The 13,892-nt window shown below is 36.1% G+C and overlaps 1 protein-coding gene across 1 annotated transcript; it reads right to left on the bottom strand.

Annotated features, from left to right (window-relative positions):
- Window positions 1–416: 416 nt before the first annotated feature.
- LOC132033251 (probable serine/threonine protein kinase IRE4) lies at window positions 417–13,851 on the bottom strand. Its single transcript, XM_059423171.1, has 17 exons — window positions 13,355–13,851; window positions 10,776–10,867; window positions 10,450–10,641; window positions 8,976–10,205; window positions 7,167–7,339; window positions 6,845–7,088; window positions 6,115–6,207; window positions 5,766–5,906; window positions 5,594–5,686; window positions 5,199–5,391; window positions 4,954–5,039; window positions 4,365–4,453; window positions 3,703–3,754; window positions 3,536–3,592; window positions 1,867–2,010; window positions 1,373–1,450; window positions 417–979 (listed from the first exon to the last, which is right to left on the bottom strand). The coding sequence occupies exons 1-17, from the start codon at window positions 13,530–13,532 to the stop codon at window positions 881–883; spliced, it is 3,234 nt and encodes a 1,077-aa protein (XP_059279154.1). The 5' UTR covers window positions 13,533–13,851; the 3' UTR covers window positions 417–880.
- Window positions 13,852–13,892: the final 41 nt, after the last annotated feature.

Raw genomic sequence — 13,892 nt, 5'->3', positions numbered from 1 at the left:
GTTGTATTACTGAAATCGTCCATGGCAGTCACATGGATGGATGTAGAGAAGAAATCTTTGTATGGAGTGTCGAGAAATGAAATGTCTTTCCTTATTTTCAACTGGAGTCGAGGATGAAGATCTTAATGATGACGTGTTTAATTTGTTTAAATAGTGAGACTAATTATTGTAATTGTTGCCAGCGAAAATTCATTTCTTAGATGCTACCAGCCTACAAGTGAGCATGTTTCTGTTAGATCATCTCCAGTCGTAACTATCATTGCTTATCTTCCAAGGGTCCAAACTGAGATATGCTAAGCTAATATTTCAATTTCTAATTTAACAGATATTAACAAGTTCTGGAACACATAACCTGCGTTTGCCTTCAGTTTGTCAACCATGCGAAAGGTATAACTTGAGAATGGGAATGCTGGATATTTTTGAACTTCTTTTCTATTGCATGAGAAAAGGAGATAGAGAATACTGAGAATCGAACCCTCAAGAATTATTCTATACAATAGGAATTCCAAGCCGTAAAAGGCAATGTGAATTCCAAGAACTCCTCTCACTCTTAGGGTCGGATTGAACAACTACTAGAGAGAGATTTCTATCATTAGTCAGATGCCAACAAGAACGCAAACAGCCAGGAGTGTGCTAGTGAGTCACAGGGGAAGGGCAGGACATGAGAGGACTATTGTTGTCAAAAACTCCCACTAGTACCACTGAGCTACAAACCTTGTCGCTGAGAACGTTGGGTCAGAATGTCACCCAGGCTAGTATCATCCATTTCTCTATGAGAGATCTGACGAATGTCCATGTGAACAGTGGGGTACGCCCCCCTTTACAATACCTTCTATTTAGTTCCATTTATTTGGATTGATGAAACTGAAAGAAGATAAGCTTATTCACTTGGACCCTTACATGGAGATGGGCACCTTGACGAATCGATTCCACTTTGTAAGAGCATATCATGGTTGATGGATGCTAACTGAGACAGATTCTGCTTGAAGAACAAATTAGAACACATGGTTAAAAAGTCACACACGTTTGTTGTTTTTGTTCTGATCATAAATCAAAAGTCAAATACAGTTCTAACGGTTAAGAGCAAATTAGAACACATGGTTAAAAAAGTCTCACACAGATTTGCTGTTCTTGTTCCGATCATAAATCAAAAGTCAGATATAGTTCTAACGGTTTCTCCTTCACTTTATTTGTTTACTTATTTACTGCTTACAAAGTAAAACTCAGCCCGGTAAACTGATTCCATTCTGCTAAATTTTATTTTATTTTTTGTTTCGGGCTCCACAAGAATTTGTCGATATTTCTGATTAAATCTAACAATATGATTGTGGTTGAGCATTCAAGATTATATATAGTAGACATCATGGCATACCTTGAAAGAAAAGTTCATCAAGGATAGATCAAGAGGAGAAGGATCAAACTGAGCGAGATCACCACATTCATCCATATTCTGCAAAAGGAAACATCAATAGAGACATCCATGCCAGATTTCAACATCTAAAAGTTTATATGAGTAATGTAGAAATGGTATCCTGCTTTAAGTTTATTATTGTAACGAGTTCAAGTGCATTCTTGCATTAGGTTCTGGTATGCATTTGCTGAACACTAGAGTAGGTCATGCAGCATATGCTGAATGGTCATATGCCGGTAGGTCCTCTCCAATATGGTATGTAGGTAGCTAGTCGTGATCAAGTCTTAACCATTTCGATCCATCCAATGACCATCTTAAAGTTGAACAGCTTCCCCATCCGTTTTATGTTGGGGCAATAGCTTCCAGAGATGATTATCGAATGATACAACATGGTGATACAATGAGCATTGAGTATACTTGGACAAGTGAATGATTACATGGAGAACATAGGTTACCTCAAGTCCAGAGTTCGAGGATAACTCAGAGGTGTCAGAAGCAGAATCATTACAATCTTCATCATCTAGCACTCCACTTAGACCATACCGGGATATGAAATAGCTTGTGTCATCAACACCATCAGTTTGTGGTACAAAGGCCGCCTACAGACAACCAATCAGAAATCAAAGAAAAGAAATCTACATCAAAATAAATAACTCTCTCTTTTGTAGCATGAGGGATCGTTGGTCCAATCAAAACCACTGATATGACAGAAAGAACAGAGAAAAACTTAAGAAATCTACATCAAACTAAATAACTCTCTTTTGTAGCATGAGGGATAGTTGGTCCAATTAAAACCACTGATATGACAGAAAGGACAGAGAAAAACTTTAGTTGAAAAGGAGATCAACATACGTGAGCATTCGTTATTAGAACTTTAGGCCACATGAAATAGATAAGTTTTCAAACTATAACTATAGCACAACTACAAACTACCACATTTAATAGTATTCAATATAATTAAGCTAAATATGTAAAACGAACTAGATACATTCTAGCACTCCTCAAACCTGATCTAAGAGAATAAATTGCAAAAATGGAATCAAAATGTCAAGAAACCAAAAGGATGACCTGATATTTTTCAAATTACATGGTAGCCGATTTATTACTGTGGTAGTAAACATGACAACGTATTTGATGATGTGGAACTGATGGCTGTGTGACACATGCCGACTGGACAATAAGCAAACTTGATATGTTAACTGACATGGATCACTAACTAGATGAATGCTAACTTGACAGGTCAGCTGACATGAACCGATAACTTGACATGTTAGCTGATGTAAGCTAATGACATCTAGATACATGATACATGTCATACGTGCACTATTATACTTGAGCCTTTATTTTTTCCGGGAGGTATGTGCGCGTGAGGAGATTTCTGCCGATGTGTTTATAAGATAAAATTTTACTATGCATTTTCGGAAAATAAAAGGGATAATATAAAACTTTACTATGCATTTTTGGAAAATTAAAGGGATAAGTTTTACTATGGTCAACAACTATATTGATGTCTTAATAGCACACATTTGCCGATAGACAGCATGCAATAAGTTGGAGAATGCTGGAAGAGAAATCTCAACAAGATTGAAAGATAAAGGGAAGAATGTAAAATTGGGCTGGCAAGTGAACAACCTTACTTGCTCGTCAGTGAAGCATAGAACCTTAGGTATCTTCAATGATTGTAAATGTTCTGATACCACGATATCATGTGAAATGATAGAGAACTCTTATCGAATTGTTGATAACAAGATACAAAAGAGCGCTCCTTATATAAGAGTCTATGTAATAAAAAAGAACGAAACACTTCTGACTACTGACATTCCTAACTATGATATGGATGAATCTAGACACATATTAACAGATATACCATTATGCTCAATGAAATAACAGCATTGGCCATTATACAAGTTAACAAGCACTCAACTAATTATCAATTTCCAGTATACAAAAAATGGAAAGAGAATGGTTGGAGAGGGAGAAGCTAAATAGAGAAGCTATAGTTAACAAAGTGTGCTGCCCAGTCCCCTCCCCAGAAATCATGAACCGAAAATGTTAAACAAAACATTATTGAAGAGCTGAACAGGCTCAAACCCACTCAACTAATTTTTATACAGTAAGGCCTACCTTTTGTAAGGCAAGATTATCCCAATCAACTCCCCTGAAAAATTGGTGTGCTTTTACCTGTAGGAATGTGGAGTAAATGATGGAAGTTAGTACCAATAATGGTAGTTTCTATCCATATAACTAGTACATAAAGAAAGTATTATTCTTTAGAATATGCACAAGATAACCTCTGATGCTCCTTTTGCTCCAAGGCGCTGATTTGGATCATGAACAAGAAGCCTACAGTGAAACTCTACCACTTAATTAGATCATCCAGAAGACAAAATTGAGAACATCATATGGTTGAATTTGTAGCCCAAGTAATTTAGACTTGCGTTTTCACGGATGAATGGTACTATTAAGGTATCAAATGAAAAATAACTGGTAACAACATCAATGATGTCCAAGGAGAAAATTTTAGTGTAAACTTTTCCTAGTTGAATTTTCTTGAAGTAATCAAGCAGGGTAACTGAGGTGAGATGGAGTCATTGAAGCACAAATGCTCGAGGAAACAAATAAAAAATTGGTATCAAAAAGAGCCCCTAGGTACTGGAAATGTGGCACTGAGAGAGAACCCAGGAGCTGGAACACCATTTTGAGGTGAAGATTTACAATAAGAACTAGAGACATTTGTTGCAAGATAATCAAACTACAGCCACCAAAAGAAACCTACCACCAACCTAGTCTATGCAAAATCTATATGTATTCTTTAATACAAAATAAATACCTAGAAAGAATAAAGCAGTTTCAACCTGACCATTTGATAATCCTTTTGGAGGATGCTAGATTGCCAGTGAAATTGGTCCCCAGAGGATGATGCATATATAGAACTTAAAAGGTATTAGCTAACCTGTCAATCAAGTCTTGTGCTTCAAAGGACATCTCTTCTGGGACAGATGGCCAGGGAATTTGCTTGTTTAGAATATTATCGAAGATAACCTGTCAAGCCAGAAATTGTAATGTATTGAGAAGATCAAGTCCCCATACCAATTGAAAAACTACAAAGTCATCTAGAGCTATATATTTGCTGGATAGCTTTCTTAAATATCAGTGCTCCTAACAAAGAAAACAAAAAAAGGAATTCATTGTCAACTCTCATTAAGGAAATTCCTGTAATTTCGGTAAAAGTGCAAATATGTGAAGAATGACAGCTCATCCTAGCTGCATTGACGTTTATATGAACCTAAAAGTCCAACTTAACATCTGTCAACTGGAGTCAATATCTATCCCTCAAGAAACCGCATGCACACACTACGATTGTTTTAAACTGCAGAGTGAACTTCAGTGAAAGGCCAGGTCAGAACTATTTAATATTATGACTGGCAAAATTACAACTGAAAGAGTTACAAATTTCCTATGACTTCAATATAACAAAAAGTAATATCAGATAATTGCAATGTGAATGGCAATACATGTAACGATGAACTGTATTATAATACCTCAGGATGCTCGGCATTGAAAGGCGGAACCCCAGTGATGAGTTCAAATAAAATAATTCCTACTGACCACCAGTCAGCAGCACTACCTGTACATATAATCAGATAGTAAATCCAACTTCTGTTCCTTTCATTCTCACTCCTAACATCCCAGTTTACTTATGTTATGTTCTTATGTTTAGATAAAGGTGACAAGGGGATGGAGTATCAGCATATCACCAAGTCTAGCATAGCAATTTCTTTCTCACCATGCTCAGTTCCAAGAAGAATTTCCGGAGCCAAATAGTCAGGGGTACCAACAGCTGACCGTTGAGATTTGCCCGATATATCTGGATCTTGCTGACTACCAACATCAGGAAGCACTGCATCCTTTGTATCGGGTCCAGATAGATCATCTGTGCTGTTCATAAGTCCAATTTTTGATAAACCAAAATCTGTAAGCTGGTTTAAGCATACCCAAGATTAGAACATGATATCCTTCAATAAAGCGTAGAAATATAAACTAGGGCAATTAATACGGGACACCTAGGTGGGGTAGGTGTTTTTATCAATACTGGCACATTGAGAATCACTTGTCTTTCAGCAAAATACAATTCTTTTAGCTTCCTCATCATTACAAAGATCTCTGATATACTGAACCAACCTTTATATGCCCATCTTGTGCAATTAATATGTTGTCTGGCTTGAGATCACGATGGACGATTCCTAAAGAATGAAGGTACTCCAGAGCAAGGACCTGTAGAAGGGAAAAACACATCCTTCAAAGAGCTAGAAAGGTTGCAAAATTTCAAGACAAAGATGGCTCAAGAAAGTACCAATTCTGCGACATAGGTTCGAGCTACATCTTCCTCAAGGCAACCGACTTTTTTAAGCAAAGAGAATAGATCACCGCCATTAAGATACTCCATGACCAAGTAAAGGTAATCTCTGCTAGTGAATGAATAAAAAAATCGCACCTACAACAGTGAAAGCATCTTCATGAGCACATACTCATACAAAATTAATTAAGGAACATTAACTGCAACCAAAACCTACGCAAAATGACGATAATAGTAGCAGGTAAGTTCCATCGGATACAAGGTTGATATATCAAGGAATAGATGAAAAATCCTACTGAGACCAACAAAAGGAAAAATAGAATAAAATAAAATAAACTGTAATCACCACAAAAGGGTTTCTGACGGTTATCAATATATTACGCTCTGCCAATATGCGCTCAATATCATTCTTCCGCAACAAATCCAATTTCTTGAGCACCTAATAAGAAAGGCATTATGTCAGAAATCAATACCAATTTGGTCATAACAGAAAAGTTTTCAGTAACAATCCCAAGGCAGAGAAATAATTCGATGAGATAGTAATTGATAGAACACATGTTGCATAACTAAAATACTTCAATCTATCCACAAACTTCACCAACTTGTTCATTCTCCAGTTCGCAGGATCCGCTGCATGAACTGAAAAACTGTTCAGTGACAAAGCAGTAAATGATTGGCATAGAAGTTGGACTTCCATGTCTTTCAGGTACTTATAGCCGGCATACTTTGACAAAACTAGCATCTTGTTAAAGCTACAATCCCAACTCCCAAACCCCCTAAGTCAAAAGGAATAATTAATGGGTACTATTTGATTTTTGTTATTCATGTGATAAGCGTTGTACTTCAGCATGACTCTTTTCATCATCGAAAAATGAGTTCGCTATTGTATGCTAAAAATATGTGTTCCACCCACAATCCCTAGAAAACAGCAAAAGCGAGATCTTTGTCATAAAGGAATGACAGATGCATAACTACTGGTATCCACAAACATAAGAAGAAAAAGAGTAAAATAATTTCATTTGTCCGAATATAATTATACATTGATGATTCGAAGTTAAACATGACTTGAAAGGTACCTTGATTGCAAATAAATCTCCAGTTGACCGCTTGCGCGCCAGAAAAACTCTGCCAAAGGCACCTCTGCTGATTGGTTTAATAATCTCAAAATCATCAATGCTTGTTCTTTCTTTGTGCGACGAACTTGAAGGAGTTGACATTATACTAGAATGAGATGAATTATCCACCAACATTTTGGAGCCTTCAGAAGGTCCAAAAGCATCTTTTCTATCCACAAGATCACAAGCAAGTATATATTTCTCTCTGCATGTAGTGAAACAGGTGTCAGCTCTGGTTCATCTATAAATCCTAACATATATAGATGAGCAAAAGAAGTTGTACCGCAAAAGGTTCTCTATTCGTCCTCCAAATGTATCTACTACAAGAGCTTTAAGCTTGCTATTTTGTAAAATATCTTGTAGGTCTTGCATGCACGCAATTAAAAGCTCATGAGATCCTTCTTCTGAAAGATCTGTGCCCGCCACACAACGTGCTATATCTGCTAAATCAGCCATCTAAGTAGGCAAAAGAAACAGGAAGGACAAAATCAGCCCATGTAACATGCAGGAAGGACAAAATCAGCCCATGTAACATGCAGGAATGAGTTAAGTGCTTAGATCTTTATTAAAGAAACTATTGATCTACACGTGCACAATATATTTGATTCTGCAACAATAATAATCTAGGGAGACGGAAAAGTGGTAAGCTAATACACATCAGCTATCAACTTCTGAAACACACCAGCATTAGCTTCACGTCATCATCACTCAGAAGATATTTCATAAAATGCCAAGTTCAGACTGATCCTATTTATCCTTTAAACTGAAAAACAAGTGAGAAACATAAGAAGCCCTGAAGAGTTATTACTAGGTGGATTATCTTAACGAAACATAGATAGGTCATGTGTTTCAATTGAAAGGTTGAAACTGTACAAACTCATCCAAGTAATTGACCTGCATAGTTTTCTTTTATTAATTATTTAGTGCTTCTCTTGTCCCACTTTATACAGCGCTCTTCCATTTTTCTAATAAGGGTGGTGTCTTGTCCGACTCTCACGCACCTCTACTATTTCATTAGGAACCTGCATCCTCCTCCTAGTACAGATATTGGATAACTCTACCAAGGCAAGGCATATGGAAGAAATCACCGAATTTTTTGCCTCTCCTGGAACTCGAATCCTCATCTCATCGTCTTCTTTCCAACTTCATCAACCATCAAGTCAAACTCATGGGTGCTCTATACCTTTTCTAATTTGAGAGATCTCAAGACACCATTTTTATTTCTTTACATCTCACGACTTTTAAACATGTCAAATTCATTACAACAATAAACAACTATACCTCAATCGCAACTAGTTGGGATAAGAATTTCAAATTCATTAAACTATCAAGCTAACATTTCAAACATTACTTCAATAGTTTCTTCCTCTATTACTAATATATTATGCAAGTCAATTATATCTTAAACTTCGTATAATACTGTCTCATGAAATGGGACAAAAATGGTATAAGGATTATAATCAAAAAGGAGAATAGCTGGTTAAAAGAGGTCCGGAAATAGAAAATAAGAGATGATAACTCACAGAACATAATCATTAATGAATCTGTTGTATTCTCTAAACAAAACACTACTCTATTTCGATTTAGCCCAAATTGATTAATTGGTTTGTTATCAATAAAGAAGTTTCGTTTTATGCAACCGCACCAATGGGGAAAATGTGTTGCAAAAAATAAGCAAACTCTTCATTAGGCCATGATTTCCATGCAGAGTTAAAAAGGGAAAGACTTTTAGAGACGGAGCGCGCCTAGTAAGCCACCCTAGAGAACTATAAAGATCTAATACGCTAGAAGGAAGAGCTATACACAATTTTTATAGCTATCCATATTGCTAAATGATCATGACCAGCATTAGAATCAATAATTTTGTTCACATACTCTCTCTCTCTCTCACTCCCTTTTCCTCCTCTCAGACAATAGAAGTTCAAGTGGTAATTTTTCTCTAATTGATCCTTAGTATATGGAGTGAAATACTTGGATTCCAACTTCGGTGCTTCTTCACTACTAAATTGGTGGATGGCTGGAAAAAACCAACGGACATTTCTCACTAAGTTGAGACAAATTGCCAATTAAAATTCAGAGTACAGTGACAAACCTGCTGAACATCCTCTAGCTCAGAAAGATTGTTATGATCTAACCAAAAGTCAAAATTTACTGCCCGAGGGGTATTCGTCGAGGATACTGATGTCATGCTCCCAGTTGAAGATGGTGGACCACAGTTATTGAACTTTGTACTCAAGTGACTCTTGAAATTAACAAATGCTGCTATTGGAGAATCTTCTATACTGGCAGTATCCATCTCATGAAGATCCTCAAACATTCCATCTATCCCTTTGCTTCTCCACTCACCCCTATTAGGTGAATAACCTTCAGATGTGTTCCCGGAATTTTCACTTTTCACTTTTGAATTTTCATGGATTTCAGAAGTTGTGTGAAATCCTAAATTACGTGACTCCACAAGCTGTTCAAGTAAATCTGCAAATTTCAAAAGGCGCTCATCTACATCTAGAGATTTCGAATCACATTTGTCTGCATAAGCACATATATAGGAATGAGGCTCCAAGTGAACAGTGGGAACAAGGTCCTCACAAATTCTACAGATCACCAAATTAGTATCATCCAAAAACTGTTGTCTACACTCGTTTCTCAATTCTCCACTAATTCGGTCGCTGATATTGTTCACTGGTTTCATGTTAGACTGAATATCAGGATGGTTATTAAAAGATGATGTTGGTTCAATAAACATGGAATCTTTTTCGAGCGCAGTGATACTTCCATCCAAGATAAATTCAGATTTCTGCTGATGTGAGTCAGAGGAAACTTTTGATGTCTTTTCTTCGTCCAAACTGCATTTGCCACCGGCTTTTGTGTTCAAATTACAACCAGCTCCCGTATCTGAAATCCTTCGCTTGAGAACCCAATCCGTTTTAACAGAAGGGATCCTATTTAGACATTCTTTAAGCTTGGCCAGAGATGTCTCATCAACTGGCTCACCGTCTTTAGCAAAATGCAACACCCTTGTGCACCGTGTCAATATAAAAAGCATGCGTGTCAACAACCACTTCAAAAGACCTATTTGGCATTCCTGTCTTTTTATAGTCAGGTCCTGGACAATTGGTTCACACTGGGAGCGAAACTCTAAGCAGGTCATCTCGATACACTCTTGAGCAAGAACAACAAGTTCTTCAGCCATCTTTTGTCCATCCAGAGGCAAGGAGTCATTCTTCTGTACAATTTCTACAACCTCCTGCAAGAAACCGCCTAGCTCTGTGTTCACCGCTTCTTTTGCAGCATCAAATCTCAAACGAAGTGATCCAAGCAGCTCCTGCATCTCATTCAATGGAATGAAAAGTTAATACAGAACATCAAAAATCATACCAGCCACCCAACTGACCTACTTCTCTTGATCATTATACTCTCAAATGAACATAATTCCTTCATAAGCTTATTTCTTACCACCCTCAAATAATAACTGGAAGTACCAGAAGCTAATTCCTTCCTATGATTATCACTTACCAGCCTCACATAATAACTGGAAATACCAGAACCAGAAATGTCAAAAGAAATACCTTTAGATCATTAAAGCTATGAGCTCGCGGAGGTGATGGTTGAATGCCACCTTTTGGACCTAGCTCATGTGAAAAACTTTTGAATGTTTTGCTTGCTTTACTATTAGGCATTGCTCCTTGGGAAGATTGCCTCACTGTCACATGCTTTCCCATCTTATGCACGTTCCTTCCAGGACCCTCCTTGTCAGCCCCCTAAATTGCAAATTATCATCCAGTGAGACACATGGTATCTCCTATTACCAGCAAATAAAAAGCAGAACCATAGCATAACACTCCAGAGTAACTTAATGAAACTAATTTTATGTGCAAGCTGAACCATTTCTTACCTGGTTTAAAGAAAAGCCACTACCAGCTTGATCTAAGTCCTTAAAGAGATATGATGCAAACCAACTAGCTATCTTCCTGCCTTTACGGTGTCCTATTAGGTAAAGGGACCAGAAATTCATTAGAACAGTGATCCAAATAGACAGAAAAAAAGAGCTGCCGAGAATCAGAGAAACAGGTCTCCTTTGAGTGCCTGCATCACTATCAGAAAGGAAGGAAGGAAGGAAGAGGGGTTGGAGATTTCATCGAATGAACAGACACACACTTAGATAATTTGCAATCAAAGTAGTTTTAAACCTTAACAAGGAATTCCGAAGTTTAGGTAATAATAAGTAATCTATGCACCGGAAGCATTCGCCATTAATCGCTTAGTGTATACTTGCTCAGACTGCAATTTCAGGAAGATATATGATCAGCTTTCCCCCTGGCAAACGAGCTTCTCCATTCATTTGGTAGGAGAGGATATTTGAATATTTGTTCTTTCAATTACTGATAGACGTCACCATTAGACTGCACATACATTCATTACGGAAATTATTCTGTATAAACCAACTTTTTTCTAGAATTTACCATACAGCTGTCAGCTGAAGGACTTCTTCTTTCTTTCTTTCTTTCTTTCTTTTTTTTTTTTTTTTTTTTTTTTTTTTTTATTTTTTTAAAGAAGGATCTTTCAGCTGAAGGACTTAAGTAATCAAAAGCGGATATTAGTTCTGCAATTTCAATAATCTCCTGGTCCCAAGTCTAAGAGCTTCTTTCGATGAGATCCAATAGCTTCTTTAGACAGGAGACTATTAAATCCAAAGTATATCTTCCTTCATCTGAACTAAAATCCACTAATTGTCACTGAAAGTTTTATTTTTTACAATCCATATTAGAATAGGGTTTTATTTTTGGACATGCAGATAAAATATGGCTAATACACCATCCAGATGCCCAATGGCAGCATCATGTTCATCCTAGTATGTGACTAGATCAAATAACAGAAAATTTCTACTCCCTCCATTCCAATGCAACTACACTCTGGGCGTTCCAAAATGCTTAATATATAATATTAATCTATGCTGTATTAAAAAATTCAACTAACTATTCAAATTTTAAACTTTGATGCCACTTCCTATCCATTACTTCAACATTCTCTTCCACTGCCACAAATACAATACACAAATTGAATAAAACTCTCACTTTAAAAAACTCGGCAACTGCACAAGCAAAATATAACACATTTGTTAACTGTATCTAAAAGCTAAAACGGGTAGATTTATTCTCTTCCACTGCCACAAATACAATACACAAATCGAATTAAACTCTCACAATCAGAAACTCAGCAACTGCGCGAGCAAAATATCGTAATGCGCTTAACACAATTGCTAATTGAACACAATTTCTAAATTTTGATGCCACTTTTATCCATTACTTTAATTTTCTCTTCCACTGCTACAAATACAATTCACAAATCAAATTAAAACTCTCACAATCAAAAACTCGGCAACTGCGCGACCAAAATATCGTAATGCATATAACACAAACGATAACTATATATAAAAGCAAAAAAAGGCAGATTTAGCAAAAGGACCAGTGCAAACTACACTCTGGCGTTCCAAAATGCTTAACACCACTCCATAAATAATATTATATTAAAAAATTCATTTAACTATTCAAATTTCATACTTTGATCCATTACTTTAATATTCTCTTCCACTGCCACGAATACAATACACAAATCAAATTAAACATCTCACAATCAAAACCTCAGACAACTGCACGAACAAATGTCCTAAAGCGTAGAACACAAATGTCAACTGTATCTAAAAGCTAAAAAAGAAGCAGATTTAGCAAAAATACAATACAGAAATCCAATTAAAAACCTCATAATCCAAAACTGAGCAACTGCACGAACAAATATCCTAATGCGTATAACACAAAATGTAACTGTATTAAAAACCTAAAATAAAGGCAGATTTAGCAATACATTAATCCAATGCGTAGAACAAATACAAATACAGTACACTAATCCAATTAAAAATCGCATAATAAAAAACTCAGGCAACTGCGCGAACAAATATCTTAATGCATAAAACACAAATGTTACCTGTATTAAAAGCAAAAAAAAAAAAAAAAAAAAAAAACAGATTTAGCAATACACTAATCCAATACTAGAACAAATACAAATACAGTACACTAATCCAATTAACAATCTCATAATCCAAAACTCAGGCAACTGCGCGAACAAATATCCTAATCCTAATACGTATAACACAATAGTTGACTCTATTTAAAAGCTAAAAAAGCAGATTTAGCAAAAAGACCACCTTATAGATAATATTATTTTCAAAAAAAAAACATTTAACTATTCAAATTCTAACTTTTATCCATTACTTTAATATTCTCTTCCACTGCCACAAATACACATGCACAAATCAAATTAAACTAATATCCTAATCCTAATGCGTATAACACAATTGTTAACTGTATCTAAAACCTAAAACAAGCAGATTTAACCAAAAAAAAAAAAAAAAATCTTAATGCGTATAACACAAATGTTAACTGTATTTAAAAGCTAAAAAAGTAGATGCAAAAAGACCTTTACGTCCTTTAGGTTGTGTTCTTTGGTCGTGTTGTTTTAAACGAGGTGATGAAGACTCATTCATCATCATCATCTTATGATCCTTACAATCTACTACTAGCCTTGAACTCGGCCGGTCCTTCCTTGTTTTAATCCGGTTCAACCCGCTAGGTATCCCCGTTTCCGGTTCACCCATAATCTCCGGTTCAGTAGTTGTGAAAATGGAGTGAACAGTTGTGGTTTTGGTGAGCGGTTGTTAAGGTGTAACGGTTTTTAAAACAGAAAGAAAGATTGTGATGGTGGCGTGTTGGTGATGTTCTAATATAGTAATAATTATTATACACAACAAAAAGAAAGCTAATTTGTGTGTGTGTTTGGTGAGATAATGAGAAGTTTCTCTTTTGTTTTTATTATTGTTTCTTTCTACAGGATCTAGAGTTGCAAAGGCTTAAATGTTTTTGCAACTCTGATCCTATTTCAGAGTAGTTTGAATTCTGTTTACCAAAAAACTCTTTTTACTTCTATCTAACCTTCTCCCTCTTTTTATTGTTTATTA

This window comes from Lycium ferocissimum, chromosome 10 (genome assembly GCF_029784015.1).
Source record: "Lycium ferocissimum isolate CSIRO_LF1 chromosome 10, AGI_CSIRO_Lferr_CH_V1, whole genome shotgun sequence".
NCBI lineage: Eukaryota > Viridiplantae > Streptophyta > Magnoliopsida > Solanales > Solanaceae > Lycium > Lycium ferocissimum.
This window is presented reverse-complemented; position numbering and strand designations above follow the sequence as displayed.

What these genes read in the sequence shown, in the direction of transcription:
- LOC132033251 (XM_059423171.1), bottom strand. Translation starts at nt 13,532, where the DNA reads ATGGGTGAACCGGAAACGGGGATACCTAGCGGGTTGAACCGGATTAAA. An exon ending in ATAGCTTTAATGATCTAAAG is followed by an intron (nt 10,206 to 10,449) that starts GTATTTCTTTTG and finishes AATGAGATGCAG; the next exon opens with GAGCTGCTTGGATCACTTCG. An exon ending in TCTTCTTGGAACTGAGCATG is followed by an intron (nt 5,040 to 5,198) that starts GTGAGAAAGAAA and finishes TTATATGTACAG; the next exon opens with GTAGTGCTGCTGACTGGTGG.